The 15,017-nt window shown below is 32.0% G+C and overlaps 1 protein-coding gene and 2 pseudogenes across 1 annotated transcript; 1 reads left to right on the forward strand and 2 right to left on the reverse strand.

The window, feature by feature from the left end:
- Positions 1 to 353: 353 nt before the first annotated feature.
- Positions 354 to 1,372, reverse strand: LOC149890030 (E3 SUMO-protein ligase ZBED1-like). The gene has a single exon (XM_090085394.1). The coding sequence runs from the start codon at positions 1,331 to 1,333 to the stop codon at positions 458 to 460; it is 876 nt and encodes a 291-aa protein (XP_089941520.1). The 5' UTR covers positions 1,334 to 1,372; the 3' UTR covers positions 354 to 457.
- A 90-nt stretch (positions 1,373 to 1,462) lies between these two features.
- Positions 1,463 to 3,517, reverse strand: LOC145194747 (E3 SUMO-protein ligase ZBED1-like; annotated as a pseudogene).
- A 706-nt stretch (positions 3,518 to 4,223) lies between these two features.
- LOC149890031 (uncharacterized) lies at positions 4,224 to 6,448 on the forward strand (annotated as a pseudogene).
- The last annotated feature ends 8,569 nt before the right edge of the window (positions 6,449 to 15,017 follow it).

Here is a 15,017-nt window from a genome sequence, read left to right on the forward strand (position 1 = left end):
AAATTGTGTTTCAACTTTTTCCACAAATAATAAATGAAAAATTACAAACCTAAAAAACGCAATTTTTATAAATTAAACAAAATATGCCATGACCAACAAGTAATAAACTAAAATATTATTATAAATGTAAAAAAACAATGGCATAATTTAAGTATTTCAAGCCAAGGATTGTAAACATTTAAGTAATTAAATAACTAGATAAATAACAAAACAATAAGCCATGACTGAATAATCACTCTTATTTATAAACTTTAACATTTTTATAAATTAAACAAAATTACCCATAACTGAACAACAAGTTGTAAATTAAAATATTATTATACATGTAAAAAAACAAAACAACAACGGCATAATTTAAGTATTTCAAGCCAAGAATTGTAAACGTTTGAGTAATTAAATAACTAGATAAATAACAACATTTTTCACCCAAATCAATACTGGTCTACACAGTTATTCCTTAAGTTACTTTCTTTGCCATTTCCATATTTTCAGATAGAAACACTAACATATCAACATGTTCCTGATTCAGTCTTGAGCGTCTTGGGCTAACAATGTACCCTGCAGTACTGAACACTCTTTCAGATGAACAGCTAGATGCAGCAATGCAAAGGTACTTCCTGGCAAACTCTGATAGTTGAGGTAGAGTACCCATATTTGTTTTCCACCAGATAAGTGGATCATCCTCAGCACTGACCTCAGGCATCTGATCGTACACCAAGAATTCACCATCTATCTCGTCACTTGCAGAAAGAGGTGCATGACTTGAGGATGCTGGCTCTTCTTTTTCTTTCTTTTCCCCTTGTATGGTGGAAAGCAGAAACTTTAGGTCATTTTTGGATTTTTTTGATGGCCTGACTTCTTTACTTGACAATCCTCTAGACACCCGAGATGCAATTCCTTCTTTTTCATTGCCCATTTTTTTCACCTCATCCAGGAGACTTTGCTTCATATCATCCTTTAGAGAGACAAAGCTGTTCTTAAATCGTGGATCAAGGTAGGTTGCAGTGTTCAAAAGAAACCGTAGCTGCAGGTCATCATAGCGATGCTGAAGATACTCGTGTATCTTTTCCTTCATCTCTTGGGCTAATGCAGAGTCACTTTGTTCATGACTGAGACACTCAAATATCTTCCAGAGTAACGGCAAGACTGAAGACAGGGTGGTATGTTTTTCCCCGCTAAGTGCATCAGTAAAGGGACTGAGTGGCTTAAGAACTGCTTTAACAGTTTCTAAAACTGTAATATCTGAGTCTTTTGGCATCAGATGCCATTTTTTCCTGTCTTCAGCCAGGACAGTACAGACAACCTGCTGCTGCTCCAAGAAACGTTCCACCATATCGTATGAAGAATTCCAGCGAGTGGGTTCATCATGAATGAGTTTGTGGTCTGGAGAGGACAGATCTTTCTGTTTCTTGGTCAGCTGGCGTGAAAGTTTTGGAGATCTTGAAAAGGCAGAAATAGTTTTTCAAAGCCTTGACAGCACTGCAGACACCCTGTTTATGTCTAATGCCTTATTTACAGCAAGGTGGAGATTGTGTCCAAAACAAGGAATCCAGGTGTAGTCCTCAAAGGCTTTTTTGTTATTTGTGGCATTGTCTGTTGTGATGCCTGACATTCTTGCAATGTCCAACTTCCAGTCTTCAAGTTTTTCTTCAAAGGCCTCCTTCAAACTTTCAGCAGTGTGGTCTGTGTTGAGACCACAACAGCCAAGACACCAGGATTGCAATTCCCATGATTTAGTAATGTACTGCAGAGTTAAAGACATGAAAGTGTCTGTAGTTTTACTTGTTCAAAGATCTGTTGTGCAGCTGTAAAATGATTTGTCTCTGAGATGCTGGATTATGAGGTCTCTGGTGTCATTGTACATGCAGGGAATCTCAGTGTACATAAAAAAGTTACGACTTGGAAGCTGGTATTTTGGGTTGAAATGATGGAGCATTTGTTGGAATCCACATTTTTGAACTGTATAAATGGGCACTTTATCAATACATATAAATTCAGCAACAGCTAGGTTCAGCTTTCTTGCCTCAGGTGAGTTTTTGTCATATTTTTGTTGCCACTGAAAAGCTTCTGTAACTGTTACCTGTTTATGAGTTTGCGGGGGTGTTCCATGGTCTTCCTCAGCTTGCAGCTGTAAAAGGAAAATATAATAAATATACTTTATAAGTATAGAAGTCAAAAATGGGCTGAGTCTGAACATATGAAACATTAGTTTTTCTCTAAATAACAAACCTCAGCTTTTATAATAGCCTATATAATAGCTTATATAAAGCCTATATAAACAATTTTAATAAATAATTAGTACTTGTAAAAAGATTAAATATTTTAAATTTTGTTAAAAAATACTTTTTGTATAAAATTGTTTAATCCTTTACACGGTAGGTAACTACATAATTTCTATTATTAGCACCATGGAAGTAAAAAAGTAAAGGATTAGAAGGATTTTCCCAATAATTAAATATAATATATATAGTTTTATTTATTTTATAAGTATGTATTTTTTATAATGAATTTAAAACTATTTCTATAACTAATTTTATTTCCATTTTTATAATGCGATAAAAACCTTTAATACTTTAATCGAAAAAACTATACATAAAACTTTATTTGCTAAAACGTTTTCTTCGATAAATATTTTTTATTTTTTTGGAATTTTTTTATTTATTTTTTTGAAGAAGGAAAGAATCAGCAAAAATATATATTTATATTATCTTTTACTAAATTATAATTTTTTTTATTAATTTAAATCGTTTAGAACTATTTTTAATATTAATTTTATTAACAACAACGACTTTATTCAAAACATTGAACGCTGTTCAAAACTTTTAATGCTTAAACGTTTTAATTAGAAGTCACTTAAAAAGTTACATTTCGCTTTTGAAGTCACCGATTTTATTTTCTCTCTAAAGTCATTCTATTAAAGACGTCAAAATCTTTTTTACAAAAGACTTTTTACAAATAACTTTTTACAAACGACTTTTTACAAATTACTTTTTATAAAAAATACTTATTAAAAGAAAAGTCTTAACAATAGGTTGTAAAAAAACGTAAAAAAAGTATATATTTTTTAAATTTAATTTTTAAGCTTATTATTGTTATTTTAATCTTTCTGTAAGACTTATTTTTGGCTGTTTATTTCTATCCGACTGGTTCAGACATTCAAATTAAAATATGATATATAATTCATAACAGAAGCTCTATATCTGAAATTAGTTCGAAACTTAGCTGCTTGAACTCTTTCATCAGATCCGGGTGTCGGTCTTTGAGGTGTTTTATTAAGTTCGATGTGTTTCCTCCTTTTGAGTGAAAACTTCGGCGACATCGTTTGCAAATGGGTTTTTAATTATCAATGATATTCCCCTTGTCATCAGCCGCAAATCCAAAATATTTCCACACATGGCTCTTTCCTCCTTTTTTCTCAACAAGTGGATTTAGAGCTACCACATCAGCTGCACCACCGATCGCCATTTCTCAGCAGTTTAATAAAGAGGACGCGCTACTGCACGCATGCGCATCAAGGAATCGGGTTTGAACGGGTCTTCGGTACTACCGGTACTTAAGAAAACTTGGTACCGCACAGTGGGCCAGTAGGTGGACAAAATGGGAAAAATTTTAGTTGTCTAATCTTGAAAACCTATTTAATTTTAGTATCTACATATATTAGGAGAAATCTATTGATAAATTATTTATATTAAATCCCTTAGTTACCAGGACTCTAAGCATTTGAATATTGAGATAAAATAAAAAAAAAAATTATAAATAAGTAATTAACGGTGACATTAACGTTGTGTTATATTTCAATTACATCTACGTTTTTGAAACAAAAAATTAGTACATGTTATTCTAGAGTATTTAGAGATAAGAAAAACCAATGTGTGAAATAAGTTTGTCATAGCATGTTATCTCAGTTATACTTTGAAAATCACAGACTAAAAAGAAAAATTTCTTAAGAAACTTATTTTTTGCCGCACAATAACTAATAATTACCACAATTTGCCATGTGTTGTCTTATATTTATTTGAGCTATATGATGCTTCAATCGAGTTTTAATTGATTGCTCGTCCCCTTAAATCCCCGTTCAGATTTTATGTATGTTTTAACTTGGTTGCTATGGTACTAAATTTTGCATAGCAACAACTCATTTTTACATTAACGTTGTTTTAACAGTATTTTACTTGCGCTAAATACTCAATATTGGGGGTATGTATTAAAATGAGATTCAGAATTCTTATGAGGTTAACTTTTTTTGGTTACTATGGATACCTTACTTTGCATAACATAGCAACAACATATTTTCGGTAGTTGTTAGTAATTTAATTACTAACACTGACAGTAATTTAATTACTTTTAATTTTAATTACTAACACTTGTAGTAACTTAATTACTAACAAGTATTAGTAGTCCAGGCGGCATATATATTATAACATTTTACTTTTAAATACAAAATACTTGTTACAATAATTATTTAGATATGGTTTTGTTAAACTTAGACATTCATAATTTTCTCCAAAAAAACAATCTTAGTATTTCAAAACAAAATATTACTGAAGATATATTAAAATTTATTCAGCCAAAATTTGCTGATTTTAAAGACGTTGATTTTAGACATGCTGTTCAACGATTTGTTTACTTGTAAAAAAAAAAGTGGAAATCTGCAAACTATACTGTGAAAAATTTTGAAAAGAAGTTTGTGAACTGGCTTAATGAATATTTAATTGTCAGAAAAAAAGACAATGAACCAACTGCAAGTAGACGTGGTCGAAAACCAGTTGCATTTGATAATAGTTCTAATAAAACTAAAAAACGGCGTGTATCTTGTTTAATTGAATCTCATTCATCCAATGAGTTATTTTTTGCTGCTAATAAAAAATTTAGAGATGAATCTGTTGTTATTGCTGCCAAGAATGTTTTAAATATATCAAATACAGATAAAGCAACTAAATATTCAGCAGACGAAGCACTGGCTTTAATAATTGATGCAAGTCTGACAAAAGCTTCCTATCAATTGATTAGAAGCGGAGCCTTGGAGAAAGAATATAACATCTACCCCGCTTACAATGATGTCAGAGATGCAAAATTGAAATGTTATCATGCAAACATAACAGTGGAGGACTATTCAGCTTCAGTTCCTTCAAAAGATTTAATGACTCATACTTTGCAAAGAATCTGTGCAGTTCAGGAACCTGTGCTAAGGCACTTGATATTGAACGACAAAGCAATAAAAACAATGACACTAACGTGTAAGGCTGGTTTTGATGGTGCTACTGGCCAAAGCATTTATAAACAAGTTTTATCAGAACCCGACATTAACAGAGATTTAAAGCGTGAAGAATCATTATTTATTACTTGTCTTGTCCCATTGGATTTGACTGGATTTAACAACAGCAACGAAAAGGTGCCTATTTGGAGAAATCAAAAGTCGTCCTCCACAGCCTATTGTAGACCCATAAGATTTGCATACAAAATGGAATCCAAGGAATCTGTGATTGAAGAAGATCAGTACATTAAAAGTGAGATAGAAAGCTTGGGTATGATTTTATTAGAGGTTTGCGGATCTTCTATTAAAGTGAATTGTATTATTGAACTTACAATGATTGATGGGAAGGTTCAAACAATATTATCTGAAAAAAATAACTCATACCAATGCTGTTCAGTGTGTGGTGTCTCTCCAAAAAATATGAATAGTCTTGATATCCTTAATATAGATTATACTAACAGAGAGTTCAAGTATGGTCTTTCCAGTCTTCATGCATGGATTCGATTTTTTGAGATGTTATTGCACATTGCATATAAAAAAGAAACAAGAAAGTGGCAAGCAAGATCTAAAGAACACAAAGAAAAGGCATCTGTAGCTAAACAAAAGATTCAGACTGATTTTATGAACAAAATGGGACTTGTTGTTGATTTCCCTAAAAGTGGTGGTTCTGGAACAAGTAATGATGGCAATACCTCAAGGCGTGCTTTTGCAGCATATGAACAAACAGCTGAAATTCTGGGTATTGACCAAAACCTTATATTCAGATTTTACATTATCTTGGTAACGCTCTCTTCAGGATATGAAATAGACTGCTTAAAGTTCAAGGATTATTGTTTTGACACTTTTAGACTATATGTGTCCCTTTATCCATGGTATTACATGGCTCAATCAGTTCACAAAGTATTGATACATGGACATGACATAATTAAAAGCCTTACATTACCCATCGGACTTATGTCAGAGGAAGCTCAAGAGGCTAGAAATAAAGACTTTAAATCTTATCGCGAAAATTTCAGCCGAAAAACATCCAGAAAAGCAACAAATACTGATCTTATCAATAGACTCCTAGTTTCCAGTGATCCTGTTATTTCATCATTGCGTAAATCAACATCACACCAAACAAATCATAAAGCATTTCCTTCAGATGTTTTACAATTACTTAAACAATCTTCAAACGATATTATTGTTTTATAACTTTTTGATGTAATTTAAAATTGATAACGTTTTCTTGCACTATTTTTTGCTTTTATTATTCCTAAAACATTATTTACCTAAATACTCAATTTTTATTCAATATAGGTGGGTCAAAAATCCGATAAGATATTCAAATATCAATTTACCACTTTGTAACTAAGGAAAGTATCCGGTAACTAAGCAATATAAGTATCCATAACAACTAAATTTAAAAAATTATCACTTTTGTAAGAAGTGTGATCTCATATAGGTACTCATGCCAAATTTAGTGAATATAGCACTTATAAAATATCTGCAGATAACAAAAGTAGGTTGTTGCTAAGCAAAATAAAGGTATCCATAGCAACGAAATAAAAAAATATTACCTTCATAAAAAGCGCAGACATCATATTAGTACTCATACTAATTTTAGTGAATATAGCTCTAATATTAAATTAGTTATGAATTTTGTCCAGTAAAAGTGCATTCTGGCCCACTGTGTACCGTGACGTTTGCATTTTTTTAGTACCGACTTGGTACCGAAGTACCGGGTCTTTTGACAACACTAGAAGGGGTATATATATATATATATATATATATATATATATATATATATATATATATATATATATATATATATATATATATATATATATATATATATATATATATATATATATATATATACACACACACACAGTGCCGCCGAGAGTCTTTAAGCCGCCCGGGACAAAACCTTTTTTGGCGCCCTTATAGATTTCGCTTCATATATATACTTAGCATAGAAGCAAAAAAGTACATTATGCCTTTATAGCTACTTTAACTTTATTTCATTTTTTGCTAACTAACCGCAGCATAAACAATTCCTAACTTAATAAAATTTTTTGAGCTTTTTTCGAGGCAAAATTATAAATTACTTCATCATATGACAATGGTTTCGCGAGATCATTTTCAATAGACAAGATCATAAGATTTGAAAGTCGCTCTTGTCCCATGGTGGCTCTGAAATGGTTTTTTATAATCTTAAGTCTACTAAAAGATCTTTCACCCTCTGCAACGGTTATTGGCATTGTGTGAAAAGGATTAATTTCGAAAATATTCGTAAATTGCTTCGAAAATAATATATATATATATATATATATATATATATATAGACCTATATATTTCTACTAACTCATCTTCAAATCAGTATTTTGATTAGTAGCTTTGTAAAACCAACGTAATTCTTGGAGCGTTTGTTTACTTTTTTCACATTCTTTTACCCTTTTGGAATCCAATGCCCTATTTTGGGCACCAGAAAGTTTTTTACGATTCATTATTAACAGTTACTGTAAATAACCGTACGCATCAATAAAATAATAGCATTGTCAACTACGCAAACTCATCAAAAAATTATAAACTCAATCTCAAAAAGTTAATGTCATAAATCAATATTTCAATAGTTAAATATAAATCTTAAACATGAATTACTGTAAATAAGTTGATCGTAAAGAGTTGAAAAATACTTACTATTACTTTCTAAATTCTGAATAGAATTATTTCTAAATTGTATTTACAGTTTGTTATTGCTAATTATCAACGTTTACGTTTTTTTTTACTTTAGTCTGATGAATGCGAAAATCTCAAGGGACATTTTTAATTTAACAGCGTATAGATCATTGATGAGTTCGTATTTTAAAATTTTTTCGAGGAATTAAAAATAATGATATAACGCGAGTAATATATACATTTCAATTATGGCATTTTAAGATTAAAAAAACTATTTTTGTTTTACTTCGGCATCTGGCGCCCCATCGACATCTGCCGCCCGGGACAAACTGTCCCTTTGGCCCCCCTCCCCCCCTCTCGGCGGCCCTGTACACACACACACATGCATACATACATATATAAGCAAATGTAAATGCTGTGTGATTAATTTTATTTAAAAATGTTAAAATTAACCCTGGTACTCTGGAAAAGGAAAATTTTTATCAGAAAACATTTCAAAACATTAAAGAAAAATTAAAAGTTCCCTGATTTTCCCTGATTTTTTACAAAATCAACTGTTTCCACCTGATTTTCCCTGATTGTATCTAAATTTCTTCGTTTTCACTGTCGTCTTTACTCTCTTCCTCAATTGAAACTTCAAGAGTCTTTTTCTTGTAGCACTGCAGACAACCACCAGAGCGAACTCTGGCGTTATTAAAAAACTGTGCTACTTTTAATTCTATCTCTTTAGACGTGGTGCCAGGCAATAAGTGAAGAGTTGAAGCTAAAATTATTTAAATACTTATAAAAAAAGAGAAAAAATATGTAAATAAATACTAATTTAAACCTATAATTATATAATCAATTACTATAGTTACATCTAATTATATGGATTCACATGTATTAAAGGTTGTGTAGTTTGATGTAGTCCCATTGACAATATAAACAATATCTGCATATAAAAAGATGTTAATTGTTTTACTTTATTTTATTGTCTCAAGTCAAACACCACAAGTCAAACTGTTGACTCACAGTCAGACAGATTCATATTTGTACAATTTTTCACAGCAGAGGTAGAATACACTCACTTTGGAGCTTACTTTCCAGGCTATCAGAACACTTCTGTTTCCCATGTGTCCCAGGCCTATTGATCTTCTGCTGTAAGTCATGCGCCAGCAATTTGTTAAGCACCCATGTGCTAATAGACAGTCAACCCTCCTTCATGCTTCATCCATGTTAACTAAAAAAGATCAGTTAACAACTTAAATGTGTTATACCATCATTCATACTATATTCGTTTGCCTTGGCAAACGAATATAGGATGAATGATGGTATAACACATTATTTATATCCAAAGCTTTTGATGGTATAACACATTAGTTATATCCAAAGCTTTTAGAGTATGGTGGCCTTCGATTTCAGTAAAGCTTTTATTTTTGATTCAAGAATACCAATACAATACAATAATATCACAAACTTAATATTTATAATAAAATAGAAAGCTCCTAGAAAGATACAGAACATTCTGGAACGTTATTATATATCTAGAGGGTTCTATGGAAGATTCTCGAATGTTCTGTTGTATCTAGAAAGTTCTAGAATGGGCCATAACATCTCCTCGCCAGCTTGGTTTTACGGAGAGCAAGCGTTTTGATTATTCTTTGATTTGCATCTACTAGATCGTCTTGCTTTGACTTGTTTTTTATCTTGACCAGTAGGCTCACACGACAACAAATCGGGCTGCACTATTATCGACTCCTTCACCTCCCCGGAGTTGTAGCGATGCCTGAGTAGTTCAATATGACGATGCCAGACTAGACCATCAGGCTCTGTCTTCACTATGACAGATCGAGGACCGCATACTTCAGTGACAATAGCCGTAATCCATTTTGAGTTATAATCATTACTTGAGCTAAAGTATCTGGCATAAACCAAGTCTCCCACTGAATATTTTACAACTTTGGAAGAGTCCATAGATTGCTTTGATTGTTGTAAATGAACAGGGGATGGCAAAAGCAGATCGATTTGCGCCCGAATTTGTCTGCCATTGAGTAATTCGCTAGAGGACGATCCATTTGCTAAAGGAGTTCGGCGGTAGACCATGAGAAATTCTTGAAGAGCATTCTTAGGAGGTAGGTTTGATTTCTTCATGGCTTTTTTGAAAGTTTGAACTAGTCGTTCGGCAGCACCATTTGTGGCGGGGTGATATGGAGCACCTTTGAGCAGGACAATACCTCGACTATTACACCATTCTAGAAATTCCTGAGAAGTGAATAAGGAATAATTATCGGTAACCAGAGCATGTGGATAACCGAAGTGTGCAAAATCTTCTTCTAGTAAATCAATGGTAGATTTGGCACTGATAGAAGACGTAGGATGAATGCATGGATATTTAGATAGAGCATCAATCATGATTAGCCAATTAGTACCCATGAAATTGATTGCATGATCAAGATGTAGACGACTCCAAGGGCGTTCTGGTAGCATCCATGGATGGACTGCCGGTTTCGACGGAAGGTTCTGATTTTCCGCACAGGTAGTACACTGGTGTGCTAGATTAGTTATAGCTGAATATTAAATTTGTATTTTTTATTTTATTTTTTGTTCCAAGCCTTAACTCGGATAAATTTTTATGCAACTCATTTTATGATTATGTAATTAATTATTTAACTTTTTTTAATTATCTTTTTTAACTATCTTATTTTATTCTGTTAACTGTATAGCTAATTTGTTGTGCTTTTGAAAACAAAAAAAAATTGATTAAATTCATTTTCCTGATTTTTTTTAGTTGCAAAAACCCTTAAAAGTTTGATTGAAATTACCATCTCGATTAAACTTTTGTGCATAGCTGTATAGTGAATTGACAAAGATAAAGGAAAAAACTTTTATTTTATCAAGTAAGCATACAAATAACTTTAGTTTACATCAATGTAAATGCCTTCAACCGTGATCACTTCTTCAATGATGTATTTGTCTGCTAGCCATGTCCAGGCTCAAGATACTGAGCTGATAAGTTGGTTAATGTTATGATTCTGTTGCTCAGAATCTTGCGCTTGAAAGTTAGCCTAGGTATGAAGCCTGAATGATAATGGTCAGGAGAGCAGGATTGCCTGACTTTTTTGGGCCAGAATTTCAGGTGATCAGTATGCCACTGTTGGGGAATATTTGGATATGACACACAGCTCTATCTTGCATGAAAACATAATTTGTAGGTTCAGACTAATTGACTTGTACTTAAAGAAGGACGTAAGGCTTTAAACTCTTTCAATGTTGTCTTCGGTACCCATTTTCAGCTTAGAAGGAAGAAATACTGGTGGAATTTTCTTATTATTGCAACTGACAAATTCAATAATCGTGATCTGTGATGCTGCTCATTTAAGAAGAGGATAACCAGTGTCTTCTTCTTAAGGATAGATTTAATCTTCTTATATTTTATAAGTCTGGAAGCCTTTAGTTTTTCAGTTAGCATAAATCTATTTGTTTTTTCTAAAGACCGTGCCCCAGCTTCCTTTACAGTTTTTCTGACGAAGATATAACTTACCTGAAGATCTCGGACCAGGCTTTTGATTTTCTTAGCTGAGTTGGTCTGGATCCTTATCTTAATCTTGTTGACAAAATTCCAGTTAAAAACTGAAGTGGGTCTGCAATATCCAGGCTTCCTTTTTGTGGTTTCACTAACCTCTAGCTACTTCTTAATATTATAACCAGTCATTTTGGGAAACTAAAGACCTTGAACACTCCCAGAAACTGATACTCACGTGTAAAGACCTTTGATAACCTATACAGCTTTGTTATTTCTCATTCTTTCAGCAAAATTATTGTAAGGAATTGTTAACATTTTTTATATCTTTGAAATTATTGAAATCTTTTTGCAAAAATGCTTTTTCAGAAAATTGCTTGGTACGGTCACACAACCTTTTCAAAGTACAATAAATATTTTATGCCTTTATAATTGATAAATTGTAAAAATTAAATCTAGCTGTTACAAAAACATACCTGGCATTCGCGACAATTTTGACGAGCTGAAAAGTTTCTAAACGAACAGAATCTGCATTGCCAATCAGGACCAAATTGTCTTCTACCTCTATTGGGAGGTTGCATAGGTAATATACTAAATTAAATGAAGCCAACGGTTTTTATAATTATGCAATTTTTAACACAAAAATAATTTTCAATAAGAAAATTCTTAACAGTTTTCATTTTTTAATGACAGTAAAATTCATAATTGAACACTCTGCAATAAGATACTTATCTATACAAAACTTGAATACTTCGTTCAAGAAAGGGTTCTATCAAGGTTTGTGGCTTCATCTTCCTAAAGTTTAGGCTTCCAAGCCCCAGTATTAATATAACAGAAAGATTTTTAAAAAATTCAATCTAAATTTAGATAGATAAATGAACAAACTATAAGCTGCTTTATGAGTCGTGTTAAATGGACCACAAAATTAAGTTTTAATTTTTAATTTTATAAATAAAAATAATATTTATATCGTGAATAATTATGCTGGATATAATATTTCAGAAGACAAAACTCATGTTCTCAGTAACTATCATTAAAAGCTGTAAAAGACTGACCTAATTTACCAACATTGTTGAAAAAGGCGATAAATATGACCCGTACTAAATTGTTTCATAGTCCATTCAGTACAGCTGATTGTACTAAACGGACCGACTTTGTACTGAATAGACAACCAGTAAATCTGTTTTATGTAATGAATAAAAAGTTGAATTATGCGCAGCAATGATGGTGTATTGATGCTCCAATATTAAATGATAATTTTGTTATCCTTGTGAAATTAACTTAAAATAAATTATGAAAAACCATAATGATGAACTTTGTCAAGATTAGATTATGCATATTTTGAGCTTGGAATTCAGTTTTTATAGTTTCTTATGGGAAAGACTCTATTCAAGCTATTTATGAACAAGAATCTATTCATCATAAGGATGATAAATGGGAGCTTAAAAACAAGAAAAGACTACATTGAGACAGTTTAGATTTTTCTGACCCTGAAAATGAAATAAGTATAAGTAATTATTACAACTTTAGACAAATATCTCTCGCAGGATGTCAAGTTACAATAACCATAAGCATATTGGTTTGCATTAACTTCACTTGTGCATGCTTTATGTGCCCAGTTGGCACACTGTCTAAAACGGCACCATAGTTTTTTGTTTCAACAAATTTCTTCACATATTACCCAAAATTCATTAGTTGACTTAAATTCTATACAAATATTTAAACAATATTCAACACTATTATCACTTCTTTCGATATTGATCAATAGTGTTAGCCTCATTATTAAATGTTACTGATAGAAACTTTAGAGATTTTGATTTTTTAGAACTTTTTTTTCTTGGTCCTTATTTGTTTACTTTTATTATATTTTTGTTTTTCATAAAAGTTATGTTCTTTTAACTTACGCGGTTGTTAATTTTCGAGAGCCTCCTTGACTGGAGTATCAGTTAAAATGGGATAAGATGCATGTTTCTAAACGAGCTATTGCAGTAAAATAAGTTTTCATACGTTCTTCTTCCAGGGAAATACTTACATTTTTGTTAACTTTACAATTTCTTTTATTTCTAATGAAACTAGATTTATATTAGTGCTGCAGGATTGAGTCTGTTTATTTCTACTAAAACTGGATTGATAGCTAGTGCCTCAGGATAGGATCTGTTTTTAACTTGGGATATGATAAACTCTTCATCCTTCCATCAACCTAGTTGAAATGGATTTATTCCAGATACTAAAAAACCACTAATGATTTGAACTGGCTCTGATGGTTTTGTCCAAGCCTTTTAAGAAATTTCTGCTGTTATAAATTGAACGCAATAAATCCTCATGTTGAAAAATAGACCGGTCCATTCAACACAGTTAATGGTGATTTATTCAGTCCACTTATCAAAATGCAAATGTTATCCATGTAATTGCAACAACCTGTACCTCAGATAACTTTCATTCTGCTATTATCCAAATTACAAAATATATATATGTATATGTATGTATACATATGTATATGTGTGTATACATACATATATATATATATATATATATATATATATATATATATATATATATATATATATATATATATATATATATATATATATATATATATATATATATTTATATAAATAAAATCATTGATAACCTTAGTAAACTTCTCCTTGAAAATATTTTGTAAATTGAAAACTCAGAAAAGTTAAATAATTACATTTGCCTTAAAAAAACAGAAAGCTTTATAAACTACTGCTATGCTTCAAAGAAAGTTAACCCAGACATGCAAAAGAAAAGTTGTATAAAGATGAGTTATTTGCAAGACTCAAATAAATCTAACTGGTCTCTAAGTTCTTTATTTTGAAAAAGTTTATTCAGTTAAAGGTCATTTCAGTATAACTATCCCTTACATGTAAGAAGGCAACTAAGTCAGCCCAGTTAATAAATGCTAATACCGAACAAGTAAGATTGCAGTTTAGTATGGTTCAAACAGTGGCTTAACAAAGGTGGGGCGGGGGGGGGGCGGTCCGCCCCAGGCCCCGTCTGGGAGTAGGCCCCCAAATGTTAATACAATTTATATTTTTTTTACTTCAGCCGGATTTTGTAATAGTCATAATTGTTTACAACAAAAATGTACCTGAAACATGATCGTATCTGCTTGCCAAGATAATAAACATCCACAGCAAACAAACCAAGATGTAAGAAATTGAAATGACATCTTGGCCAATAACAACCACCGTGACTGTTTTGGAGGCCCTCCGCGAAGCTTCCTCCCCCACACCCGCGAGTACTAATAAATAGATTCGCCCGCCCTACCTACGAGTCTATGGTTCATGATGGTTCAGGCAGACTGACGGATGTTTATGTTGTTTCGTTAATGTGATTTATACACTCTATCATTCAGTACCTCAATAATTCGAGAGCAAATCACGTCTTCAGTTCGCCATCACCAAGTTACATGGTAAGTTATAATTTTATTCCTGCATATAGGCCAAACAAGGCTGCGTGAGAAGATTTTAGTTATCAGGTTATAATTTTATATCACACGTCGTTTTATGTTGAAGCCACATAAGGGACCGGTCCTTAAACACTATCCGTATTGTCAATTTAATTACTTGGTTTTTA

This window comes from Hydra viridissima, unplaced genomic scaffold, assembly GCF_058129835.1.
Source record: "Hydra viridissima isolate aposymbiotic clone 2 unplaced genomic scaffold, HvirCarnegie_v1 scaffold_4, whole genome shotgun sequence".
NCBI lineage: Eukaryota > Metazoa > Cnidaria > Hydrozoa > Anthoathecata > Hydridae > Hydra > Hydra viridissima.

Excerpts from the sequence above, each read along its gene's own strand:
- LOC149890030 (XM_090085394.1), bottom strand. The coding sequence starts at position 1,333 with ATGGTGGAACGTTTCTTGGAGCAGCAGCAGGTTGTCTGTACTGTCCTG.